Source organism: Asterias amurensis, chromosome 1, assembly GCF_032118995.1.
Source record: "Asterias amurensis chromosome 1, ASM3211899v1".
In the NCBI taxonomy this organism is placed as follows: domain Eukaryota; kingdom Metazoa; phylum Echinodermata; class Asteroidea; order Forcipulatida; family Asteriidae; genus Asterias; species Asterias amurensis.
The window spans coordinates 36368115-36395926 of record NC_092648.1 but is presented as its reverse complement, the minus strand read 5'-3'; the positions used below and the strand labels follow the sequence as shown (position 1 = coordinate 36395926).

At 39.5% G+C, this 27812-nt stretch overlaps 2 protein-coding genes across 2 annotated transcripts; one reads left to right on the top strand and one right to left on the bottom strand.

Annotated features, from left to right (window-relative positions):
- Nucleotides 1-224: 224 nt before the first annotated feature.
- Nucleotides 225-22723, top strand: LOC139938627 (ras-related protein Rab-32B-like). Its single transcript, XM_071934228.1, has 11 exons — nucleotides 225-349; nucleotides 2459-2657; nucleotides 4443-4447; nucleotides 5271-5298; nucleotides 6498-6594; nucleotides 6832-6888; nucleotides 7908-7940; nucleotides 8839-8866; nucleotides 15380-15454; nucleotides 15894-16002; nucleotides 16731-22723. Exons 2-11 carry the CDS (start codon nucleotides 2588-2590, stop codon nucleotides 16904-16906), a joined length of 678 nt encoding a protein of 225 aa, XP_071790329.1. The 5' UTR covers nucleotides 225-349; nucleotides 2459-2587; the 3' UTR covers nucleotides 16907-22723.
- On the bottom strand, nucleotides 22085-27733 carry LOC139938619 (mitochondrial import inner membrane translocase subunit Tim9-like). The gene is made up of 4 exons (XM_071934217.1): nucleotides 27645-27733; nucleotides 26033-26187; nucleotides 24611-24706; nucleotides 22085-23601 (listed from the first exon to the last, which is right to left on the bottom strand). Exons 2-4 carry the CDS (start codon nucleotides 26084-26086, stop codon nucleotides 23461-23463), a joined length of 291 nt encoding a protein of 96 aa, XP_071790318.1. The 5' UTR covers nucleotides 26087-26187; nucleotides 27645-27733; the 3' UTR covers nucleotides 22085-23460.
- Nucleotides 27734-27812: the final 79 nt, after the last annotated feature.

The following is a 27812-nucleotide window of genomic DNA, read 5'->3' as shown; positions in this document are numbered from 1 at the left end:
TTTGGAAAACAATGCCAGTCTCACATTTTGAATATTTTGTGAACAAAACAAAATCAGTCAAAGTGAGAATTAGTGTTATGCACACAATGGTAAATAACTGATTCAGGGAACCATAATGCATGATAATACAACATTTCCACCCATTCGTAAAAAACAACCCGTAATTAAATTTGCCAAAAGAATCAGCTTTAACTGCATGTGTTCTTGATTTGCTGCCCGATTAATAATCGGACACTAACGCAGCTGATGGTTGTTTCGGCTAGTGTAGTTGTGCATGTGACCAGTGAATCGTGTTAGTGTTTGGATGGTGGAAGTGGCGAAGTGAACTTCAAGTTCAAGGTCCGAGTTGGTAAGATTTGGTCAAGTGGGAGAAGATAATTAAAATACTAAGTTCAGTGGTGAATGTTCCATTTTGAATTTGATATTTTCACGAGTTATTGCAATATTTTATCAATCAGATGAGTGGCAAGCCACCGCACTGACATGACTGAGTCACTGACTAGCTTAGCTAGCACAGCCATGGTCACCATTGCATTGGTCTACCATAACCATGGTCTACCCTAGCCTACCACTGACCACTGATAAGAGGAGGGTACAAACCATGGGGGATGAAGCAGATATGTTTGTGGGCGGTTCTAGAATTTGGGTTACCCCAGCCAGCCGTGCATGATGCCCCAGTCTATAGAGGATGTGACCAGTGACAGCAGATGTTTACAATACTATAGACCCTTCCTTCCATGAAATATGTAAATTGCACGTAGCGCGTGCGCACTAACATTTTGGTTGGCAAAATGAGGGGACACCGCGCTGTTTTGTACATGGCTAATGGGTGTGTGACGCAGACGCAATTGCGCGTCTGCTTAGTGCACAACTCTATGGCGTTTGCCAACCAACACTCAACAGGGTCTGTACGCATGCACGAATGTAATTTAAGCATATTTCATGGGAAGGGTCCATTGAGCCACAGACTGACCAGCTAGCAGAGCCTGGACTTCCTGCAGGCACAATTTGTACACGGCTCTATGGAAGAAAACATAAAATCTTATGGAGATTGCACTGTCTGTCCGATTCTTATTTAATTTTGATTTGATAATAATAATAATACAAAGTCTTATAAAGCGCTGGTATCTAGAAAAAACTATTCACTGCGCTATAAATAAATTAAATATATCACAATCACATATGGGGAAATTAATAGTGGGCTTGACTGAAGAGGTAAGATTTAAAATTGTGTTTGAATGGAGAAATGTCAGGTTTTGATCTTTAGGGTGAGAGGCAAGCCGTTCCACAGGCAGGGGGCTGCAACCAAAAAACTTCAATTCCCTTTTATAAGCTTTCAATTCAACCTGGAAGCTGGAACGATAAGCAAGTAGCCATATCTGGACCTGATGAAAGGGGTCACATCTCAAAACTTGTCCAGTTCTACTTTCATAAGTCTTGGATTTATGTGGAAATTATGACACAATACATATTTCAACTTTCCCATGGGATTTGACTCGTGCAGTATCTTGCCTGCCATAAAATCCAAAGAATGTACAAAGGTCACACTTATTGTAAACAAAGGTCACATGGTCTATAGAACATCCACTCTTTTATGGTCTTACTAATAAAAAGTGACGCTGTTGTTGGAGAAGTCATGACCCTCGTCATGTGCGACTGCGAGCGAGCGCATGCACACCAACGCAGTAACACTTTTGCTCATGTTATTGAGTCTGTACTTATAAGGGAAGAAGAAGAAGATGAAAGTAGAACCAACTTAGAAGAAGAATCTATAATAGGAGTTTAGAACTAGAGCTTTTTAGGAGAACCAGTCAGGCACTCACTGAGCATCAGTGTTTCATGAAAAGTGACGTCTGCCTTGCTTCCTAGCATAGATGAGGCATTGTTCCGCTATCGATAGCTGACTGAACATCTAGGACTGGGAGTAAGACTTTCTTATAAATCCTCTTCTTCTTCTTCTATTTCTTATAAAGTGCAGCCTTCAAATGATTGAAGATGTACGCACTGCATATATCTGACCACTTTTCTTGCTGGGTCCATCAAGGCATTCAGATAAAACAGTGACAAGTTGGCCCAGTGGTGTCTTGCCTCACCTTCCAACTCTGGGGACCCCGGTTTGAATCCTACGGGGGGCACTTTGTGGATTGGGTTTGTCAGTCCCTACTTGTCTTTGTGGGTTTTCTCCGGAACAATTCTCTGGGGTTTTCCTCCCACTTCCAAAATTGAAATTTCTTCATTGTCTTCTCACCTTGTCTAGATGCTGAAAGGCGTGCTGAAAGGCTTTGACAAGTATTATCATAGATCTAGATATGTAGAACAGATGATTTGTTAGGGTTAAGCATGACCAAATTGATGATAGATAGGAGCTGGACTGACTTTAAAAGAGAGGTTTGCCACATAGCCACATCATGGGTGAGAAGAAATCTTACTTGAAAATTGCTTTTTTATTCTTTTGCAGCATAAGTATTTATTCACATGACGGGTTTGTCCGACAAAGCTTCTAACTGTAGACAACTATCTGACTAGTGGAGGATTTGAAGAGGGCGATGGGCAGTCGTCAGAGTTGAGTTTCCATGGGTCAACCACAATGTCATCTTCGGAGAAAAGTGTGACCGAACATCTGTACAAGGTTCTTGTCATTGGAGAGTTCGGAGTCGGTGAGTGCGAAGTTACTTCTCTGGCCATTTCCAAATATGCGGCTGCGGCTTGATCAACATTTGAACAAGCACTGAAGCATGGGACTCGGTCCGTAGCAACCCAGGTAGCAACACCCATAGCCGTAGCTGAAGCTGCCAATTTAGATACAGCATCACTATAGAAATCTGAAAAATAACACAAATTTAGGATTGAATTTTACACTCGATCACAGGCCTGAGGCTAGTAGTTTCAGTCGTCATGCCAGTAAACTTTTCCGACAAGTCTGACAGGCTTTAAACATTTTTTTATTATCTTGAACACAACACGATGTGTCCACATTTTTTACTTTGAGTCTAATAAAATACCTTTTAATTCTAATGAGTAAATGACATAATGATTGATCTTCTCTTACATATATCGAAGCACTTTCCAATTTAACTGTCTGTTGCAAAATTAAACTAGCCTCTCAAAGATTTAATTCCAGGCCTGCATACAAAGTACATGTCCCCTTTACGAGGGAACGTTAAGCTGAACCTGTCTAAGTTTTGAGATCTGCTCCACCCAAGATTTGCCTTGTGTCAGAAAGTTTAGTATCAATAATTCAAGGTACTAAGTTGAGTGAATGGGAGTTTCCTAGCCTTGCCAAGTTATTGTCTATGGAACAACCGTACTCATGAACATTTCTTTGTTTTAAAATTTTGAAAACAACATTTATTTCATCAGAATATTTTACTGTGTAATAATCTTTAAAGAAGAGGGGATGTTACATTCACATATAAATATAAATAGTGCCTCTATTGTCCACTAACTTACTTGACCAACATGGCTGTCTAGCTTTATCATTGGTCGTGAGCTTCCTGCTTTGGATAAACTTTATACTGCTCGGGTTCTGAAGAAATCTAGATCTATTATTTCAGATGAATTTCACCCTGCGAACAGTTTGTTTGAATTAATGAGATCAGGTAAGCGATATAGAGCGATCAGAGCCGACTCCAACCGTACTCGCAATAGTTTTTATCCCAGTGCAATAAGGTTTCTTAATGATTAATACTTTGCAATTTTGTTACTGCTACTTGGGAAGTTCCCATGTACCGTTAGTGTACCCTATACTGACGGTACATGTACACAGTACGTATGTGTACATCATACGCGTACACGTATTATTATGCTCTGTGTTATGTATGTGGGTGCGCTGGCGGAATTCAGTGATGGGGACTTGGATTTTTCAGATCGCGGCTGGCTGTAGCGCCTTGATCAAGGCTACTCTGCATATTGTGCGCATACTGTTTATTTGTTCGTTATTGTATGCCTATGTGGTTTTAGGGTTTTCTGTATTTTTTGTAATTTTTGTAACTGTTAATATTTTTAGACTCGCAAGCCGAAGTGAATTTCACTGTATATGTATTTATATGTGTGACAATAAACAATTGAATTGAATTGAATTGAATTGAATAAAAGCCAAGTTTCACAGCGCAAAAAAGTCTGTCTCAACCTCCACCTTATTTGTAAGGCAATAGTAAAGACTCTACACCAAGAACCAAGCTTTTTGAACAGTTTGGTTTTGGGTTGAACAGTGTTCTCCCTTCACAGTGGTCCAGTGGCTCGATCTTAGTTAAACAAAATATTTCAGGACCATTTTCTCTAAGTGATATGTCTGGCTTGTTCAGGGTTCAGTACCCATATTCAATATGAAGTGCAGTATAGGTGAAAAAAAGCTGGAAGACAAGTGACAAGCAAACTGGTCTCTGAAAAAAAAAACTAAGCTAAACCCTCTTGAACCGTTTTCCCATTTTGTTTTGTTGCAGGTAAGGTACGAAAAATCTTTGAATCTTTTGAAAACTCAAGAAACAAGGTAATAAAACTAGAAACAGTAGTCCTCTGCTGCGATTCGCTGCTTTTAATATAGAAAAGGAAAATCTGGTAAGTTTGATTAAAAGCTATCTTCCATGCATTAATTTCACAAACAAAATGGTACAAGGATGGACTTTTTTTTTTAATGTATGTATTTTATGACTCAAAAGGGCTTGCTAGTTTACGTGTTTAGCATTGCATAAGTTTTGGACTTGCTATGGCGGGTTTAAAACTTGCGCAGGCAGATTAAAAAAAAACTAGCACCAGCCGTCGATTTCACAAAACTCTTCCTAACTTAAGACTAATCTTAGGACTTAGGACGAGTCCCAACCCTGCACTGTAGCATGCAGACCTTTAGATTAATCCTAAGTTAGGACGAGTTACTCGTTCTAACTCGAGATAAGAGGAGTCCTAACACTTTGTGGAACTGACGGCAGGCGTGATATGCTTCCTACTTTAGTCTGATTTCTGATTTTTTTGGCCCTTGGAAAAAAACAAGATTAAATAGCCTGAAAATGTTATTTAAAAGTATACCACTACTGTACATTGGTCAACTTTGCTCAATACAGTTTTCCTACTTGTTTCCTCAAGGAACAAATATCATGCATGTTTGCGCAGAAGATTTAAGCATGTACCGGTTTTTACTTTGAGCTGTACACAATGTTTTCCTACATCACACAAAACTCTGCCAGCCAATTTACCTGGTTATCACCCATAAAATTTGCAATTTTAAAAGTAGCTTTTGCAAATAATAAGTGATTTGTCTTGATTCTTCTTTTCAGACGTCTATTATAAGAAGATATACAGAAGGTAAGAATGTTGATATCCTCCAGGTATTTCACTTATTATGGGCCAATCCAAAAAATGAATTCTTGCAAATTTGGAAGTGAGTTGGGTTTGCCAACCGCGGGGCATAAAAATCAAAGTGTAATATTTGAGTACACAATCAACAAACAAAAGTGTTGGATCTTCTATGCTGTTCCATTGTCATTAATAATCCACCTCATTTTAATGATCCGAAGAAGGCATTTTTTAAGGCACTGGACACTCTTGGTAGTTGTAAAAGACCAGTCTTCTCACTTGGTTTATCTCAACATATGCACAAAATAACACACCTGTGAAAATTTGAACTCAATTGGGTGTCGTAGTTGCAACATAATAATGGAATAAAAAACACCCTTGTCACACGAAGTTGTGTGCTTTCAGATGCTTGATTTCGGGACCTGAAAATCTAATTCTAAAGGTCTCTAAATCAAATTTTTGGAAAACTACTTCTTTCTGGAAAACTACGTTACTTTAGAGGGAGCTTATCTCACAATGTTTTATACTATCAACAGCTCTCCATCAATCGTTAACAAGTTAATTTTTATGCTATTAATTCTTTCGAGTAATTACCAAAAGTGTCCAGTGCCTTTAAAAAGAAATGTGCTTGACATTCAATTTCCTCTTCTTATTTGAAAGAAAAGCTACAAGGTTCCATGTCCGATAATAGTTCTTCAAAACTGTAGCTGGAAGCCTGCAAAAACCATTGAAATGTTTTGAGCTGGGAGAGCAGTGATCTGCTTAATTTCAGGGCACACAAATCTTTTGGCTTAAAAATCAAAATGTCGATTTTGCCATAAAATAATAACATACTTGTGACTGGTTCCAAACAATTATTTTTCTGAATGCTTCAACTTTTTAACGAAGTTTGTGCATGTGTTTACAGTTTCTAGTACCGGTATATAAACTGTGGTATCAGTCTTTATTGTTTGTTTTCAATTTTGGGGAGAAAATAGAAAAAAATTCACCTGAGGTTGAATTGCTTCTGACTGGCATCCCAGAACAATGATATTGACACACTAGGGAGACTGCCAACATAGGGCTGGCTAGCTCAGTTGGTAGAGCACCCGCTCACTAATCACAGGCTTAAATCACGCTCTAGTTAATTTATACAAAAAGTTATTTTATTATTGACTTTCCTTTTGGTTTACTAATAGATCGTTTTTGTTCTCTTCTTTTCTACTCAGATAAATTTTCACCCAACTATAAGCTGACAATTGGAGTTGACTTTGCCCTGAAACCAATTGAGTGGGATTCAACTAAAAGAGTTAATTTACAGCTGTGGTATGTTTGTGTAGTTAAATAAAAGTGTTAATTACAGACGCGCTGCAATGTTGATTTTAGTTTTGTGATGCACTCATTCCTCTGTATTTGATCTAAATCTACAAAATATCTGTTTTTGGTATAGGCTCTACTGTCACGTTTCAGCCTGCTAGCTTGAGTTTCTTGAACCACTAAACTTGTTTTGAGTTCAGGAAAATCTGAAATGAAATAAATTTCTCTTTTTGTTTTATTTCAAAGGGATATTGCTGGACATGAAAGATTTGGTCACATGACTAGAGTGTACTATAAATATGCGTAAGTATTCTATAAATATGCGTAAGTATTCTGCCCTAGTTGTGTTGATGTTGTCAGAAGTTCTGGATGGAACCAGATTGGTCCAGATGGAACCAGATTGGTCCAGATGGAACCAGATTGGTCCAGATAGAACCAGATTGGTCCAGATGGAGCCACAATGGTCCAGATGGAACCAGATAGAATTGAAAAGACTCAGATTGAAATGTCCCCATGCATATGACGTCACACGCTCAAAAATGCCCTCACTGGATCAAAAGAAGGGGTCTATAGTGAAATGGCATTCAAGGTCTGAGTTTGATATCAGTGTGATGTGGTGTCGGGTTGGCATAGTGGTGTCTTCCTTTGCCTTTCACCTGGAGGAACTCTAGATTGGGATTTCAGTCCCTACCTTACTGCACAGGTTTTCCCTGGAATAATTCTCTCTATTGGGGGTCTTGGCTGTTACAGTGATTAAGTTTGCTTTTTTAGAGTCCTTAGCTTCACTACCAGAATAAATGGAATAAAATGAAATGAGATGTCTTAAACATTCTGTATGTTGAGAAAAATTTCTTTAAAGGCAAAATTTATTATTGTTATTTTTCTAACCCTTCGATGAACAAATAAACCCAGTTTCAGGTTTGGCAGTAAATGGTTGGTTTTTGCATGGATCATTATAAACGAATGATGTCTGGTTATACAACAGTTACAAATCGAATGGCTTCTGACTGGCACCAAGATATTTACAAAATGACTTAGGGCTAGATAGCTCAGTTGGTAGAGCACCGGCACATTAGTCTGGAGACTGCAGAAACAAGTCCTGCTCTAGTCATGTTGTTTTTTAACCCCAAATTAAACAAAAGCGGTTCGAACAAGCATTGTTACATTCAGGTCAAAGGAGCAGTTAACGTTCCAAGTCCATTGTTTGCCCAGATTTTTCTCTAAAATGATCAATTCAACTTTTGTTCGAAAAACTTTTTAAATTTTATAAGGTTCATCAATTTAACATCATTTTGCCAAATCAATTGTTCTTTGGTTTGCAGGATTGCTGCTGTCATTGTGTTTGATCTATCAAGGTATGACATCAAATTTCTTATTTACACTTTAGTTAAAGACACTGGACACCTTAACAATTTGTCAAATACCAGTATTCTCACTTGGTATCCCAACATATGCATGAAATAAAAAAATTGTGTAAAATTTTGACTCAAATGGTCTTCGAAGTTGCAAGAAAAAACACCCTTGTTACAAACATTTGTTTCTTTTAGATGCATAAAAACATGAAAAAAGGCTTGGGGACTGAAGTTTTTTTTATAGGTAACATATTAAAGTGGGGCTATATAATGCTTTGAAATTAATTATTAAATAGTTATTACATTGTATAGTAGATGGAGTCCATAGGAAACACGAAAAAAATACAATGAGTCTCTTACATCACGTTAAAACATGGTAAACATGTTTTTTTCTCAGAAATACTCCAAGCCAAAATTCTGAAAAACCCGAGGTCAAACAAACCCGCGCGACAAAGGAATTGTGATGTCATCAGCGCTATTTGATAATGAAAAGAGCGCCCTCAATTGGCCAAAGCTGGAGAACTGTGCACAAACCCTATTGGGAAATAACGCCAGGTGTATTTTTGACGCGAATTATATATTACTAAATGCAAAATTTAAGCGTAAAATGGTTATAAACCGTTATCTACGATGTCTATTAGGCCAAAAAAGGTACTAGTTAAGATAGTGAAATTATCCTGTAGCCCCTGTGTAGAAGTCCTGCACTATAGTAACATGGGGAATGGATACCATCTATATTGAATGCCCAAGTAAAATGATATTAAATGACCTGTATACTCCGCTCTGTTTCGTGTTCACTTTCAATTCCTTAACTTTGGTTCAGCAGTTATTTTATTTGTACTAGTTTCATTAGCAACCTTGTATGGTGTAATTACCTCATTGTGGTTTCATTCATTCACAGACCAGCAACATTTGACTCCGTTCTCAAGGTAAGCAATTTTACATAGTTTGTTTTATTGTTTTTGTATTCAAGATTCTGGACACTATTGGTAATAATTGTCAAAGACCAGTCTTCTCACTTGGTGTATCTCAACATATGCATAAAATAACAAACCTGTAAAAATTTGAGCTCAATTATTGGTCGTCGAACACCCTTGTCATACGAAGTTGTGTGCTTTTAGATGCTTGATTTTGAGACCTCAAAATCTAAATCTGAGGTCTCAAAATCAAATTTGTGGAAAATTATTTTTCTCAAAAACTATGTCACTTCAGAGGGAGCCGTTTCTCCCAATGTTTTATACTATTGTGGCGGGCACGGGTCGTTATCGGATCCGCGCTTAAATACAACTTGACCCTGACTCTTGCCGACTCAAGTTGAAGTCACTAAGCGGACTTGAGGCTGAGTGGCGAGGTTCGTTTGGGAGGAAATATACCGCCCGACTATAAAAGATGGCAAACCTCTCTGTCAAGACACACACAGTTCCCAAAATAATACACAGTTCCACAAGAGATTTATGAAGAACAAACAGCAATAGATGTGGTTTAATTGTCAACCTCTCAAGTAAACAATGAACAATGAGTAAATGTGGTTTAATTGTCAACCTCCCCAGTAAACAATAAATATGAGAAAATGTGGTTTAATTGTCAACCTCTTCAGTATCCAATAAATATGAGAAAATGTGGTTTAGTTGTCAACTTCTTCAGTAAACAATAAATAATGAGAAACAAGCATCAGTCAATGTGGTTTGAGTGTCAACCTCTGCAGTATCCACCACAATCAATGACCAATACAGAGCTACAGAGCATTAAATAATAAAGTACCAGTTACTTGCAAAAGACACCTACGTTCTACTCAACTATTACCCGTGATTCTCGCGCCTAAGCAGCACCAGCAATCGCCTAGTCAACCTCCTAACTAAAGGTTAAAACGTCACGCGTTAACAAGCACGCGCTGCAGCAGTGCCAACCACACCTCCGGTATAAAGCACAAAAACCGTCAACCACGCCGCCGGTAAACCACAAAACAGCAGTCAACCGCAACGCAGGTAAACCGCAAAACAGCAGTCACCCACACCGCAGGTAAAGCACAAAGCAATCACCCACACCGCAATATAGCCCAGCTATATCGACAACCCTAGGTAAAGCACCAGCAATTACCTAAACGAGTCCCGCAGCCGCCACGTTTGAGGAGAAGGGGACTAGCACAAAGCACAGTCTTCCCTGCTTCAACTCACGTGTACCCCCTGAGACATTCACACAGATACCCTGAACCACAATCCTGCTAGTCAACCACAAAACTAACGTTGGCTAACTCAGCGACGGACTGCTACCCCAAAAAGATCGACAAGCACTCAGCTTCCGTCAATCCTTTCACCCAGAATTTCTCACGATCAACAGCACAAAGCCTTTCAGCTAATCAGTGAGACCTAGAATTCGCTGCATATAACTTGCAATAAATCACGCACGCTAGCGCAGATTGCACAACAAATAACACTTGGGTAATAATCAGAGTAAAAGAACGTACCTGTTTCTTCCTTGAATGCTCGCTGCCGACTGACGACGCACGCATGGTCCCAGAAGTACCAGCGTGCTCCGCAAGCCAACGCATGCGCAGATCGTGCATAAGCTCGCGCATGCTTATAACTACACAATTTATAACATACACCCGGCACTGTCCGTCACACAGGCCCGAGCGAAGCTTGGACTGCCCCAGTCCAAACAGCTTCACAATACAAAAATAAAAGGACAGTGCATCGACTTACATTACCATAAAACACTAAACACTAAAGTCAACCACACGGTAACTACAATGAGGTTGACTTGGAAAGAGATTTTTCCCTCTCTCCACATCTAATTAAATATTGACAGACCTACTGTGGTTTACTTAAATAAGTTTTTTCTAGAATTACACATTATACACACACTGATTCAATATTACCCGTAATTTCTGATACAATGATTAAAGGCTCTTGATTTATACATAGAAAGAGTACAATATTTAGCAATTACAAAAACAATTATTGCTGGACTCGTCAATCGATGATCCTCAGTCGACGGGTGCTCGACTGTCATCCACGTCTCAGCGGGGTCGATGGGGAAACTGGTCACGCCCCATCTTACTTGTTCGTCACCTTCAGGGCAGAGGTAAAGGGGAAACTGGTCACGCCCCCTCCTCCGGCCAATACTAAACCCAACCTATTGCCACTGCCCGCCTCCGGCAGTGGCCCGAGCAAGTCTGAAGCTTCTAGTCTTCTCATCGAACTGCTAGCCTGACCCTGCTGGAAGGGGAAACCCTTTTTCTTGGCAGCCGACTTCCTCCTAGCACAGCGGTCACAAACCCTCAAACATGACCGAACATCCGCAGACATTCCTGGCCAAAAATACCTGAACTTCAACTGGGCAAGCGTCTTATTAAAACCAAAGTGCCTACCGACTTGCTCGCCATGCAACTCATCAACAACAATTCTCCCGAAACTCCGTGGCACAACCAGCAGCCACTTCACTGAATCTCCATCGTCAGACTCCCACCGCTTATACAGCAGACCTCCCATGACATCTAACTGGTCCCATAGAGTCCAATAGATCTTGGCTCTTGCCGATAAGTGGGACACTGTCTTCCACTCAGGGCGACCACGGCTGTCCTCTTTTGACTTCAGGACCCAGCCCATGTCCTCATATTCTAACTGCGCTTTCCTCATCTCCTCATAGGGAAGCCTCGTTTGGGCCACCATGCCCCGAACCAACTCTATCTCAGGTTTACAACTACCTGGGCCAGTGCCCGATTTATCTTCTCGGCTGCACTGCTGGCGCCGTTGCCTTGGCAACCGACCAGCATTCCCACTTGTCCTTACAAGTTTATGCTCTTCCTCTAACCCAACATCACCCTCCAAAGGTTCGACAATAGCCACCCTGGCTACGTCAGCCTTCCTTTGGGATACAACACTAAGAACAACTGATTCCTCTGCTACTGAAGGAACCATGGCGGTCTCCGAACCAGCCACACACTCAACAAAGGCTTCACCAGCTCTACTGGTGCATTGTATCCTTTCTCCATTGAGGTTTAACTCCTTCTTCCGAAAATCTAATGTCCCACCAGTGGGCACTAGAAAATTCATACCCACAATATCCGGGTACTTCATGTCAGTGAAAACTGCTTTCACCATGTGAGTGGTCCTCCCCACTTTCACTTCAACAAGAGCCTTGCCCAATGTTGACAGTTGACTCCCATCAACCTGCCTGACCACCACATCTTCTGTCTCCAAGACGGGCCTATGCCTCTCCGGCATCTCGTAGTAGACTGAGCTACTAATCAACGTGTCTGTTGATCCCGTGTCGATAAGAAATCGGCACTTAGTGTCTTTCACCACACCATCAACAAACATTCCCAAACAGGGACTCACACTTGGCTCGGGCAGAGTGACGATTCGTTGCCCTCCACCAGCCGTGCTTTTCTTCTCTTCACTACCACTGTTGCCACATTGCCTTTCAGACCGTCGTAAATGTCGACTGTGAGCTCCACAGGAGGCTGACTGGTATTTCTCCCTCGGTCTCTTCTTCTGGGGTTGCCTGCACTCACGTGCGAAATGGCCACCCATACCACAGTTGAAGCACTTCGAGTTACCAGTTTGACTCAGCCAAGGCTTGTGCGCGTTCCCTGACGACACACCCTTCTCTACTCCTGACTCAACAACCTGACCCGACAAGGACTGTAAAAGCTCAACTACCTTGTTCAAACTCCGAGCTTGCTCACCAAGGTTAGTTTCAAGTAAACCAAGTCTCTGCCCAATACCAGAGTCCATGGCCCTTACCATCATGGCCGGCCTCTCGTCAAGCATTCCCTGCTGCTCAACCTTCCCATCCTCCTGAGGGGTCACAACATCCACTTCCTCCAAGCATGGATTTGTGTTTCGGCTGCCTGGTTCTGCAGCCCCTCGCTCCGAAAAGAACATCAACCACTCATCATCCAGCTGAGTAGACAATTCCCTAGCAATGGGGGTCACCTCAGTTTGTGGGACCGTCCCCAAACTCTCCCCACAACTAGCCAACTCTTTTGGTGAACGAGACCTATCAACCACAGTCTCTCTCATCACCCTCAACCCAACATCATCATCACCATGATGTCGCACATGCCCAACATTACCTGGCATGTTTCCCTGAATACTTCCGCTCTTGGATTTCAGTACCTCCAATTTCTTTGCAAGAAATTCTTCGTCCAGTCGCAGAATCTGGTTTTCCATGCGGAGTCTCCGTAACTCAGACTCTGCACCCGTAGGATCCCTGGAAACCTTTGACCCTACACTCATACTGCTGTTTCCTTCTCAGCAGTACCTCGTGTGAATGACAACCAACGAATACCCCTCCTCCGTTGCTGTTTTCACTCCACACACCACAAATTTCAACTGCTAAATACACACCAAGGCAGCCAGAATCACCAGGATTACAAAACAAAACAGAATCGCATTAGGGACGATTACCTCAGACGGTAGCTACACTTGACCAATCTCGGCTCGGCGACCCGGTCACTCAAGCAAACTAGTCAGTGATGCACTCCTGTGTGGCCCAAAACCTTGCGAAAACTCAACACAAAAGTACTACGACAAACCAATATAAAACACAACAACAACCCAAAATCTCAAGCCAACCCCTGTAACTTGTATACTAGCTCCTTCCCTATACCAAGGGAGGCTAAATCTTTAACGGAGAGTTCACCAAGTCAATTATAATCATCCCACTTCTGACACCATTTGTGGCGGGCGCGGGTCGTTATCGGATCCGCGCTTAAATACAACTTGACCCTGACTCTTGCCGACTCAAGTTGAAGTCACTAAGCGGACTTGAGGCTGAGTGGCGAGGTTCGTTTGGGAGGAAATATACCGCCCGACTATAAAAGATGGCAAACCTCTCTGTCAAGACACACACAGTTCCCAAAATAATACACAGTTCCACAAGAGATTTATGAAGAACAAACAGCAATAGATGTGGTTTAATTGTCAACCTCTCAAGTAAACAATGAACAATGAGTAAATGTGGTTTAATTGTCAACCTCCCCAGTAAACAATAAATATGAGAAAATGTGGTTTAATTGTCAACCTCTTCAGTATCCAATAAATATGAGAAAATGTGGTTTAGTTGTCAACTTCTTCAGTAAACAATAAATAATGAGAAACAAGCATCAGTCAATGTGGTTTGAGTGTCAACCTCTGCAGTATCCACCACAATCAATGACCAATACAGAGCTACAGAGCATTAAATAATAAAGTACCAGTTACTTGCAAAAGACACCTACGTTCTACTCAACTATTACCCGTGATTCTCGCGCCTAAGCAGCACCAGCAATCGCCTAGTCAACCTCCTAACTAAAGGTTAAAACGTCACGCGTTAACAAGCACGCGCTGCAGCAGTGCCAACCACACCTCCGGTATAAAGCACAAAAACCGTCAACCACGCCGCCGGTAAACCACAAAACAGCAGTCAACCGCAACGCAGGTAAACCGCAAAACAGCAGTCACCCACACCGCAGGTAAAGCACAAAGCAATCACCCACACCGCAATATAGCCCAGCTATATCGACAACCCTAGGTAAAGCACCAGCAATTACCTAAACGAGTCCCGCAGCCGCCACGTTTGAGGAGAAGGGGACTAGCACAAAGCACAGTCTTCCCTGCTTCAACTCACGTGTACCCCCTGAGACATTCACACAGATACCCTGAACCACAATCCTGCTAGTCAACCACAAAACTAACGTTGGCTAACTCAGCGACGGACTGCTACCCCAAAAAGATCGACAAGCACTCAGCTTCCGTCAATCCTTTCACCCAGAATTTCTCACGATCAACAGCACAAAGCCTTTCAGCTAATCAGTGAGACCTAGAATTCGCTGCATATAACTTGCAATAAATCACGCACGCTAGCGCAGATTGCACAACAAATAACACTTGGGTAATAATCAGAGTAAAAGAACGTACCTGTTTCTTCCTTGAATGCTCGCTGCCGACTGACGACGCACGCATGGTCCCAGAAGTACCAGCGTGCTCCGCAAGCCAACGCATGCGCAGATCGTGCATAAGCTCGCGCATGCTCATAACTACACAATTTATAACATACACCCGGCACTGTCCGTCACACTATCAACCTCTCACTATTACTTGTTACAAGGTTTTACGCTAGTAATTATTTTGAGTAATAACCAATAGTGTCCACTGCCTTTAAAGATACTTTCAGATTAATAATATAACGCCTTTATACATCTTAAACATACACCCTGAAGCTTAAAATAAATAAATTATCTTCATGTGTTTTTAGGAGAATGTTTTTCTCACAAAGTAAATTCATGGTCCTTAATTGTTGGAGTATTTACCAATAATGTATCTATGACCCTACCTTACGAGTGAATTCCTTTAACAAGTAACAACCACTTTAAGATTTGTGTTTCTGCCTAATTACTTTCATTTTGAACCACACTGTAAGATATGTTTGTATTTTTGGCATATATTTCTTTGCAGTGGTACTTGGATGTCAACCAGAAAGTGATGCTTGCCAATGAACAACCTGTCCCTATTCTTTTAATAGCCAATAAGGTAAGAGAAACCTCCCTTGATATAGACGGTTCCCGATATACATGTGCCATCCTTTTTTGGCAACGCGATGACACAATTTGAAATATTTTTTAGATATTAATGTTGTGGCTGAGCGAGCTAGCACAATTTATTCAAGTCCCGACACTTTGTCAAGTTAGTTTTAGTTTAGTTTTATTAGACTTTACACAGGCATAACAATATGCAAATCGGTAGTTCAAGATACAAAGAAGCAAAATAGCTAAAAATACCAAGCAAGTGAGTAGCAAGGAGGAACAGGTGACCAGCACCTCTACAAAGTTATCCTGCCACAAAGAATGTCCCCTAATACCCAACCCACAGTTCAAAAACAAGCCATCCAACTGTTTAAAAAATAATAACGAAAGTTCCTGACCTTTATATTTTGGCTGTTCTGTCTCTTGACCCTCTTTTTGTCTCACAGTGTGACCTTGAGGATACAGTGCTAGATTCCAAAATGCTGGAGGAATTCTGCCAACAACATAACTTCATTGGATGGTTTGCAACATCAGCCAAGGATAATGTAAACATCGGTAAGTAGAGGATTGGAGATAAAAGACGCAGTGTATGTTGTATTCTAATATCACCATTCAAGCCTTTATCACAACAAGAAAAATCACTGTGTCGGATAAGGTGTCATGTTATTGGAGTGTGGCTTTGTATCCCGGTCATGATACTTATGTCCTTGAGCAAGTTGGTATAACTGCTTCTCTTCACCCAGGGGTATAAATGGATACCTGCGAGGGTAGAGGTTCATATTGTGTATGATAAAGCCACTGGAGCACCACGAGGGCACTAATGTAAAGCGCATTGAGATGTTGTGAAATGCGCTATATGTAAGAACTAGTTATTAAAAGGGTATGACCCTTGCAAGTTTGGCTGACCGTTTACCCTACAACATCTCAATTTGGCATTGACCAATAAAGAGTGCTCCATCCATAAAAAAACAACCCTGCTTGGGAGGTAGGTTGGCGTTTTTCCACCCAGGGAATAACAAGTGTGGAATATTTCTGCTATGATTTCTATTATCTTCAATAAATTAATGAGCAATCCAGCATGTTAAAATATTAACCAACAGAAACACCAGAGCTCGCACAATCAGACAGTCGGACAATCATCACAGATAATTTGAATGGCCCTGTACTTCCAATAAGCCTATTCCGAATTGCAGCTGCGCATATCCGTTAGTGCTGACATGTCCAAATAGGCTTATGGTATTTGCTCTGTTTAAGACTTTTTTTCTTCCATCTTATCACCGCAGAGGAAGCGATGAGATTTCTAGTCAAGAATATTCTGGAGCTGACAGCAGAGGGAGTTAAACCCAGCGAGCACATCTCACTCCATCAAGACAAAGATTACTTTGATACCATCGACGAAGAGGAAGAGATCAGTAACAACTCTGAAGAGAACACCAAGTCCAAATGCTGCTCGATATAACTCGCAGCGGCGTAGGAATTATGTCTAGATGTCTGGGATTTAGGCTCAAGCCGTATCATTTGGACTTACACACCAGAAAAGTCAGCTTAACAGTGCTTTCAACTGATGAAACAAAAATTTCAAATCCTGGTCTGCGGCCATTTTGGGTATTTTGGTACAAGCCGCTTGTGGCCGCTATGGTCTCTTGAGGGTTGAGCCATTTAGATTGTCCTCCCCTCACAGACTATATCTTAGGACCTGGAACAATTCCAAACAGTCACTAACAAAAACAAGCTTGAACAAGGAAACAAGTAAAGAAGATAAAGGCGATTAATTCAAAGTGAACATTTATCTAAGTTGGCGCCTTCCTCTTTGCTTTCCCAAGAGTATATTCTGGACCCAACTTCATAGCGCTGATTAACGGTAAGCAAATTTTCAAGCTAACTATAGCAGAAAAGCGTACTTTACAGGTCGGCAACAAAAATTGGCTGGCCAACTTGCGAGTTCACCATGGAATTTGAATTGTTACGCTAATCATTTCAAAATCAGCCATTATAAACAGCTCTGTAAAATTGGCCTTGCTTATCAGCATTAACAAGTATGTGTCCTGACTAAAGAATTCATTTCGAATATCAACGTTCATTGAATACCAAGGCTTTGCCAAAATCAGGTGACTTGTTTCAGCTATGGCTGTTGGCTTCAACAACAATGTTAAAGAATAGGTCTTTTCAGCATTCTGGCTGCAGCCATAGCCACTTCAGAAGCCGTTCATTAGGAGTTGGCCTGGTTACCATGTCCTGTTTAAAACAAAGTTGAATAAGTTGGGTATTTTCAGCATTCCAGCTGCAGCCATAGCCAGTGCTGAAACCATACAGTAGGACTCAGCCAAACTACCACATCCACTTTATAACAAGTATTAAATTTAATTGAATATATCTCTGTATCAGTGTTCTCCGAAGCTTGGTGCACCACCACGCTACCTGTGGCACGCTTCACTTTCAAGGAAGTCGCACCAAAGTTTAAAATTCATCTGCCACATACCCCCCAACAAGTTCATGCATTCCAGATTTCATATGAAACCTTTCCTCAAAGAAGTCAAAAAGAAGTGGCCCTCACGAACCACCTCATACTGCACCACCAGGATCACAGAGCATGTACAATCAACATGTCATCATGGCCTTTAAGGGACATCGTATCGGCTTCATGCTGGTGTACTACCCCCACCCCCTCCCCCAACACCAACCTTTCATTTTCAAAGTTGGAGAACACTGCTGTATATGAACAGTAATTTCTAAAGTCTTTTTAATCGGCATTCAGACCAAAAACTTCCATGAATAGTGCCTTGTGATTGGATGATGCTTTTTTTATGGTGCATTGAAGATTAATATATTATTTGGTTTAAATTGTTAAATATCTTTCGGACTTTCAAGTATTGGTGACAGAAAATTTATGTTAACTATAATGTATTGTACATATTTGAAATCAATTTGGTTATAAATTATTTTTTAATATTTTTGGATTAATTTTAATTTTTTATGAGGTTCTAAACCGTGAAAGTACAAATATCTATGTAGACAGTAAAGTAAATAACAATCTAAGTGTAATGTTTTATAAATTTTTCTCAAGTTAAAAGTATTTTGCTGCAATATCAAGGAATGAAGATGTGCACTTTTGGTAATATCTTTTTAAAATAATAAGGTATTAATTTTTTTCATTTTGTAATGTCATTGTTGGAAAATTCAAAATTAGCTTTGATGAGCTGTTTTAAGGTTTGCATTTAGACAGATTGGGTGGATGTTAGAGTGAACAATTTTATATACATTATGAAGATCCATTGTTTGTGGCATACCCTTTAATCAAAAGCGTTTTGATAATAATGTACAGTTTTAAAAGAGCAGCAACACTGTTGAAAAGTGGATTGGGGGCAATAAACAGAACATTTTAAATAAAATAGTAACTTTCATTTCAAAAAAATTATTTAGAAGCTCATGGTTATTTTGACCACGTAAAGTACTGAGGAAATTTGGAAGCTTCAGATATCATGGAAAAATTGTTTATTACACATTTGGTAATTGGCAAAGACCAGTCTTCTCACTTGGTGTATCCCAGCATAAGCATAAAATAACAAGCCTGTGAAAATTTGAGCTAAATTGGTCATTGAAGTTGTGAGAAAATGATGAGAGAAAAAACACCATTGTTGGATGAATTTGTCTAGACGTCTTTTATTATTTTAGTGAGAAATAACCTCTTTATTCAAAATCTATGCTACTTCAGAGGGAGTCGTTTCTCACAATGTTTTATACTATCGACAGCTCTCCGATGCTTGTTACCAAGTCGTTTTTTAAGTTATGATTTGTAATTACCAAACGTGTACCTTCCCTTTAACTGTTCAGACTTATTGGCAAAATAATGTTTCTATATTTGTAACTATTCAAATTGTTCTTAAATTATAATGGCGCCCTCGTGTATTAAACAATTCTCTATCAAAGTAGATTTATTTTGGATTTTCTATGGAGTATTAATTGGACTCCTAAACTAAAATTTGTTCCCAAGTTTAGTATTAAATTTGAAGGCCTGAAACAAAATAGTACTCGATTTATGTAGCTGTGTTAGACGTCATCGGATGGGAAGTGGCTCATCAGAAAATTTGTGATGATTTTTTGATCAACTGTGACATTATCAGTTTTATGGATTGACCACAGCAGTCGAGGTGATAAGACTGTTCGCTATTTTTATTAACCTAATTTTTACCATATGTTTATACAATAAGTGATATATTGTGTATTTTGACCATTTTAATATTAAGCATGTTAAGTTGACATGATTATTTTGTAATTGTACTATTGCCACTTATGAATAAATAATGAGTATGTAGATCTCGTTAAACTATTTCATTTGTTAACATTGTTTCTTCTTTCTACTTAAGTCATTGGCATTGAGTGTCAAGTCACTAGCTAAACCCGTGGTCTGGAACCAATTTCCCTTAAACACATGGGCAGATTTTGTTTTACGGGCAATGAACCAGACGGGGAATATTCTTTACAAAAATGCGTTGAACAAAGAAAAGTTTAACAAGAGCAGGACTTTAACCTTGGACTCTTAGAATTAACTTGCCAACTGAGCAATAAGCTATCTAGCCGTAGGTCTCAATATCTTTGTGCAGGGGTGCCATCAGTTGGAAGCCACCCAACCTCACCTGTAACTGCTGTGTAGCCGGGGATCGCACCCAATTGATACAATATGGGAAGTAGTAGCAAAGGGGTCACCTGAGGGAGATGCTGCAACTTTTGAGTTTAAATATTAAGTAATACGGGTAATGATTACTAGTAATTTTTCTTACCCTTATTCTTAGTTGGTGATTGGTGGCCCTCTGTTGGTGAGATGCTGTTCCACCTTACTCCAATCCATTTATTCTACACCTAAATGGTTTTATGCCTTGCTATACTCATTGTGTCCTCTAGCATGTCTAGCCAAATAGTTGCCGTTTAGGAGAGGAATGCTGTCAATGCAGTTTCCACCAGACTATTTAAAGGCAGTGGACACTATTGGTAGTAACTCAAAATAATTATTATCATAAAACCTTTCTTGATTACGAGTGTGCTGGTGAGAGGTTGATGGTATAAAACATTGTGAGAAACAGCTCCCTCTGAAGTGACGTAGTTTTCGAGAAAGAAGTAATTTTTTCACGAATTTAATTTCGAGACCTCAGATTTAGAATTTGAGGTCTCGAAATCAAGCATCTGAAAGCACACAACTTCGTGTGACCATGGTGCAACAAGGGTGTTTTTTTCTTTCATTAATATCTCGCAACTTCCAACGACCGATTGAGCTAAAATTTTCACCGTTTTTTAATGTTATGCATCTGTTCAGATACACCAACTGTGAAGACTAGTCTTTGACAATTACCAATAGTGTCCAGTGTCTTTAATAAATACTAAAAAGCTACAGAATCACTAGTAACAATGATATTACATATCAGCTGACCTCAAGTTTTAGATGTGTCTCTGTTGAAGGTTGAAGAAGAGTGAGAGAGAGAGTATTTTGTCTTCATGTGTTTTATATGGCCTTAGTACAAAGGATTACTGTGCTCTGGGCATGCACAAAAGAAGTAAACTAAATTCCTTTACATCAATTATATAACAATTTGGGTTTTTGGCTCTCCCTATAGCTAAGGTACAACTTCTATTGTGACTATTGACAGTTAACATTCCAAGAACAAATGACACACAGGGGAAGACATAAGACTCTTGATGTAAGCTTGTTTGGCAGCTGTAAATGGAATTTCACTACAAGACTATTGTCATAAAGAAATCTCTTATTGTCGCAAAACAACAAACCAAATGGGCCTGCACCTATTTGTAAAAATGTATCCCTTGAAAGAATTATAAAGGTTTTTTATAACAAAATGTGAAAATTTTTACAAATAATCCCGTCTGTAGCTTGAAATAATTTCACTGTAAGCTGCACCCACTCACAAACTGGCTCCACCGAGTTGAACTATCCTTTTCTTTTAATATTTATAATAAAAAGTATTGGAGTCCTACACAGCGCATGTATCTTCAAACAACGCACCAAACTCCAACAATGAGAAACACTTTTAAAACAGGATAAAAAACCAGTTTTAATTTTCAATACAAGCTTATCTTCACCCTCTTTCTTATGCAGGAAAAGTTTGAAAACAGTTGCAGCTGGGCTTTTACACTTCTTTAAGACAAAGGTCTTCTCAAATTTGAAAGTTTCTGTCAAAAGAAATGCTTTTGAACGATGAAATGGATTAATGGTGGTAAAATTACAGTACACACAAACTTTACCAGCTTTAAAGCAGAGAAAAATGTTGGTCATCCAGCAGAAACGCATGCATGTTATGCAATGACTTACCAACAGGTCACCCAAATGAAAAATGCTCACAAAAAATTAACCACGCTACACAGCAGTTAACGGTTGAATGGCTTCTGACCGGCACCCCTGAACAAAGATATTGACAAAATAGGGACAACGCCAATATAGGGCTAGATAGCTCAGCTGGTAGAGCGCCGTCGTTGGTTCGAATCCCACTCTAGTCAATTCTTTGTTCAACCCCCCAAAAAATTAACCAATCTTATGAATTATCACTTTAAAAAGAACAGTGTAAGACAAGGAATGCGTTGTTTGAATTTGTTACATTTAATTTACATCTTTGATACAATGTATTAAGCACAACAGGGTAAAAAAATTAAATTCTCAAGTTCAAACTATCTTAACCCTCTTACTCTTCATGCCATTTTCTGATGAGTTGACCAAACCATTCAACTGCACGGATCATGAATGGTAGCACGACTTTTACTTGGAAGTAATTGTGTACGTGCATGGAGGTAGAATATGTTTGAGGGTAAACATCTCTGCCATGTGATGGGTTTGATACTTGGGTTGTCTCTGTGTTCAAGAGTTTGAAAATGAAATCTTGACCTGTGAAACACACATTGTGTTTCAGTGTGGAAGAATGTGTTTGTTCTCAAGTGAAGAGAACGAATGAATGTCCACAGAGTCTGGTACATGACATTTGCAACGAAATGGTTTACACCAGAAAAAAAGTTTTTAAAATAATGTTAGTAACTAGTTGTAAATACAGACCTTATCTTTCAACAGGAAACTCACACAAATTATCACTGACATCTAGGTCACAAGTTCCTGACTTATATGAGAAGACCTCTTTCTTATACCAAGTTTAAAGACACTGGACACTATTGGTAATTGTCAAAGACCAGTTTTCTCACTTGGTGTACCTCAACATATGCATTAAATAACAAACCTGTGAAAATTTGAGCTCAATTGGTCGTCGAAGTTGCGAGGTAATAATGAGCTTTCAGAAGCTTGATTTTGAGACCTCAAATCTAATTTTGAGGTCTCAAAATTAAAATTGTGGAAACTTCCTTCTTTCTCGAAAACTACCTTACTTCAGAGAGAGCCGTTTCTCACAATGTTTTATACTATCAACCTCTCCCCATTACTTGTTATCAAGTAAGGTTTTACGCTGATAATTATTTTGAGTAATTAACAAAAACAGGAAGTATTATTAATCTTGCCAAATGTTCTTCTGGGCTCTCTTCATCTTAGTCTCAGGGATCTTTTGGTTGAGATATCTGTTCAGAATGAAGACTAGAAGGGGTTCGAATCCCCTTAGTTGCCAACAGACTGCTGCTTTAGAGGTTCTGCATTCACACCATAAACATCGAGTAAAACCAAACTTAAATGTAAATTTAACAATTCTTCTTTAACTTATAAAACATCAGTATACCATATTTAAGAGGGTACTATCATGGACAGCTCTGACCCCTGGCAACCTCCGATCCACAAACTGACATCACACACAAATTGCTCTCACAGGGGTTTGTCAATGAGAGCAGTCTAAGGGTGTGATAGCGCCCTCTGTTGGTGAGGTATTTTAAATAACCAACAGGAGCCTCATAATGAAGTCTGCCAGTCGCTAAGAAAGGCAATCTGTACAAATGGTGCATTTGATCCAAATTGTTGCCAGACAGTTATTCATGAAATCTATCTGACCAGTCCAGCCTCATCGTTGAGCTGTTTTGCTTGTGCTACCGTCCAGCTCCAGCCATTGCTTTTTGTTGTGCCGCTATTAATCCTTCGTTTTGTTGGACTTGATACTCCTGGAAGCGTTGCGAAACTCTCAATGTCATCTTCAGATATTTCTCCATACAGTTTGATGCACACTTAGACTGGAAATAAAAACCAGTACAAATTACCAATACATTCCGTACAATTCCAACTTATAAGATCTTATTAAATTCATATTAGATTTTTATAAGGTTCTTATAAGAGAGTCAGAATCATATTACATAACATAACATAACAATTACAATTTATAAGGCGCTATTCCATCAAGATCATTTAAGAATCCTATAAGAATAGACATGAAATAAGAAATTGTTCCATTAAGTAAGAATTTTGCAAATTATTCTTATAAGAAGTTTCAGAGTAAGAAATACATCTTGCTCTTGTTTTACTTCAGTAAGAAACTGTTGGGAAATATTCCTTCAGGGCAAGAAGTGTTAATAAATGCATGAACTACTCAAAGAATATGATTAAAATTAATATTATTATAAAAATTGCACTGAAAATTGTTTTTGAAAAGATATAAATCACTTTTAAAAATCAACATGGTATGGGTGGCAACAACTAGTGTACTGATGTAAAACAGAAAGTTTATTTCCCAACAAGTAACATGTACAATAACTGTAAAGGGTATTTACAATAATTACAGTAAAACAACTGGTTTAATTCTTTCTTTCAATTGTTTTATTTGTTTTTTTAGTTTTTTTTTTTTTTTGGGGGGGGGTGTTTTGTTTATTTGTTTGTTTGTTTTTGCGCTCGATTATCTGTCACGTTTTAGTATTTATGTTGTTAATATGCATTGTTTTAAAAAATCGTTTTTTAAATTTATGCTTATATTTCTGTTGTAATTGGAATTTGCTGTATTGTAAAGCACATAGAGATGTTAATTTTTATAATGCGCTATATAAATGTAAATTATTATTATGTTATTATTACTATTCATTGTTTTGTAAAGGCATCCCAGCCTACAAGCTTTGCTTTAATGGGCCATGCCTACACACAGTTTTCAGTCTTGTAACATCCTATAGTTTGTATAAATTTGTATGTTGTGTTTGTATAGAAATAAATGTTGATTTATTTGATTTGGTTTAAAGAAACTTGTGCTTACTATACCTCTTTATCCATAAGCTTCCTCCCTGTGAAATCTTTGATACAATCTCCAAAGCAAGATTCAGTCAAGCGGTTGTAGGAAGACAGGAAGTCTCGAAACTGAACACAAATAATCAAACTAAATTATTCAGGAGTTGTTTTATTAACTTTACTTGTTTTTTTTTTAAGGACTAAAAAGATCTTGCCAACTACTAAGAACATTAACTACAAAGAACAGAACAGACCTAAAAACAATTTTTATATATTATTTGTGATATGGCAAAATTACCCCTCTGCTCTCTGAACATTTAACATCATCCACTGTGGTTTGAAATGATAAGCTATGCCAGCATGCAAATGATATAATGTGATTAATGTCTTCACACGAGGAAGTCAACCCTCCTACTGTCTGACCATTCAATACCATCCCCTGTGGTTTTAAACGATGAATAAAGTACATGTATGACAGTTGACAATATGTCATGCAGCGATTATATCTACACAATACACAGTCAACCCTCCTACTGTCTGACCATTCAATACCATCCACTGTGGTTTTTAATAATAAAGTATGCCAACCTGAAATATGATACCATGTGGTGAATGCATCTACACAGTACACAGTCAACCCTCTTACTGTCTGACCATTCAATATCATCCACTGTGGTTTAAAATGTAGATGTACTATGTCATGCTGCAATATGATACCATGTGGTGAATGCATCTACACAATACACAGTCAACCCTCCTACTGTCTGACCATTCGATATAATCCACTGTGGATTTGAATGATAGATATACTATGCCAACCATCACAGTACAAACTACTCTGCCTGCAATATATGTGGTGATTGAACCAATACAGTACACAGTCAACCCTCCTACTGTCTGACCATTCAATATCATCCAAGCTGTGGTGTTGATTGATAGACAAACTACTGTGCCCGTACTAATAGTGGTGATTGAACCAATGCAGTACACAGTCAACCCTCCTACTGTCTGACCATTCAATATCATCCAAGCTGTGGTGTTGATTGATAGACAAACTACTGTGCCCGTAATAATAGTGGTGATTGAACCAATGCAGTACACAGTCAACCCTCCTATTGTCTGACCATTCAATATCATCCAAGCTGTGGTGTTGATTGATAGACAAACTACTGTGCCCGTACTAATAGTGGTGATTGAACCAATGCAGTACACAGTCAACCCTCCTACTGTCTGACCATTCAATATCATCCAAGCTGTGGTGTTGATTGATAGACAAACTACTGTGCCCGTAATAATAGTGGTGATTTTCAGTTTTCTATGGTACTAGAGGAAATCAGCTGATCAGCTGAAAAGTTGCATGCCTGCTTCACATAGCACCACAAAAATGGTTTACAAGATACTGTGGCGAAATACGCTGCCAATCAAACATTAATATAAAATAAAATCCGAACCAACCTCCTTAATTTGCATCTGCTGCTGCTGCTGTTGTTGATTTGGCAGAAATGCCATCGTGATTTGTCAAGTGGTAATGTTTAGCGTCAACTACCATTCATTTCACAACTATTGACAAAGAGTACAGTATTCAAGTTGAAACAGATCTGTGTACAACACTGTAAATAAAGAAGAAAATGTTAACAGAAATTTAAGACAATCACATCACGCACACTTGCAACTTTGCATACAAACAGGAAAACAGTTGTAGATACGACTTAAGGCCCGGTCACACAGGCCCCGATAACGAGAACGATAACGAGAACGATAAATATGCACGCCCTCGATTGGTTGAAATGCTCCACGCAGAATACGCCCACTCTCATTCAACCAATCGAGGGCGTGCATTTTTATCGTTCTCGTTATCGATCTCGTTATCGGGGCCTGTGTGACCGGGCCTTTAATGATAAATATGTCGTGTTGGATGCAGGTATGGTCTTAACTCTGTTACAAATGGTGCTCCATCCGAGTTCCACCCACCAAAAAAGGAAATACAAGCATTATGAATGTATATTGAGTATGTGGGGAAAGTTTTGGTAGTGAAGTACAAAAGAAACTTCAGTTATTGCTGGCTAGCGGTCGTAAAACTTTCACCTATCAACGCTGATTTGAAAAACGTATAGCGTTAAGGAGGCCCAAAATATTAGACCCCTATAAGGCTCACAGGGGAGCCTTATAGTTTCTAGAAGTATCCAAACAGTACACTGCTCTCAAGTCTGCAATAGAATTTGACTGTGTATCTCATTGGCCAGGTGCATTCGTTAAGCTTCCCTGGGTCGACCCTGGTCTGCTCTCGGTGCATTCGAATAGCTTTGCGTCATTCCAGGGGCTCACCCGGGTCAGCCCCCAGTGCCCTGCTTGTGGAGTGGGTCACTTTGGGGCTGGCTCCAGGTACATGACATCACAAAAACAACGAGAGCGGTGAGTGATCATTCGTTTAGCTCTTGTATGTCAGGGGCTCTAGCTACCGAGTGAGCACAGCGGGTTAGGCCTAGGGAAGCTAATCGACTGCACCGTGTGAAATTAATGAGGTCAAAGGTTAAACGGTCCGGTTAAACCACACGCCAGTTTTTGATGCCGGTCTCTGGTGTTATTTACGATACGAGCCTCGAAGAATGGCGTCGTCAGACGTTTAGCTTCAGGCTACCGTACCACTGACCAGTGACAACAGATTAAAGAAGGGGGGTGTGTTCTTACATTACAATATATTTATTAACCTAGCCCCACTTACCCATAAGGTTTATTGTGAATAGCAAAATATCAAGAGAGGGCGCTGTTGAACCCACACAAAGGTATAGGCGTTGCGTGCGAGAGTCGTACAAACTGCATAGTAACCGCCCCATATTTCTTCCTTTCTTCCCACAAAGACAATGCAGTGGCAGTGCGTTTCTGAATCGCGATAAACCTTATTGATATATTATTTTATTGCTCTATCTATGGCCACACAAATGCCCACTTGTGTGGCCAAACCAAGGCTAGCCTTGGCCACACAAGTTGGGCTATTAATATTACTAACCAAACATTTTAGGTAATACAATTACATTCAAAACAACAATAACTAATTTTATAGCCTCACCGTTCGGACCACCAGCAATACCAACACTCTACTAAAACAGCATTTGCAGCATGCATAAAAACGCCACCATGTGACGGTGTGACGAGATGATGAAAATGCGGCAAGTTCTACTAGAACGCATGCAGTACATGATTCTATGGTGTCTGCGAGTGTGCATTTTAAACGGAG

Bases quoted from the DNA above. Each gene is read 5' to 3' on its own strand.
- LOC139938627 (XM_071934228.1), top strand. From the start codon at position 2,588: ATGTCATCTTCGGAGAAAAGTGTGACCGAACATCTGTACAAGGTTCTT. The intron at 5,299-6,497 runs GTAAGAATGTTG...TTTTCTACTCAG, and splicing joins TATAAGAAGATATACAGAAG to ATAAATTTTCACCCAACTAT. The intron at 15,455-15,893 runs GTAAGAGAAACC...TTTGTCTCACAG, and splicing joins TTCTTTTAATAGCCAATAAG to TGTGACCTTGAGGATACAGT.
- LOC139938619 (XM_071934217.1), bottom strand. From the start codon at position 26,086: ATGGCATTTCTGCCAAATCAACAACAGCAGCAGCAGCAGATGCAAATT. The intron at 24,707-26,032 runs GTTGGTTCGGAT...ATTTGTGTTCAG, and splicing joins AGCAGATGCAAATTAAGGAG to TTTCGAGACTTCCTGTCTTC. The intron at 23,602-24,610 runs GTATAGTAAGCA...TTTTATTTCCAG, and splicing joins GGAAGCTTATGGATAAAGAG to TCTAAGTGTGCATCAAACTG.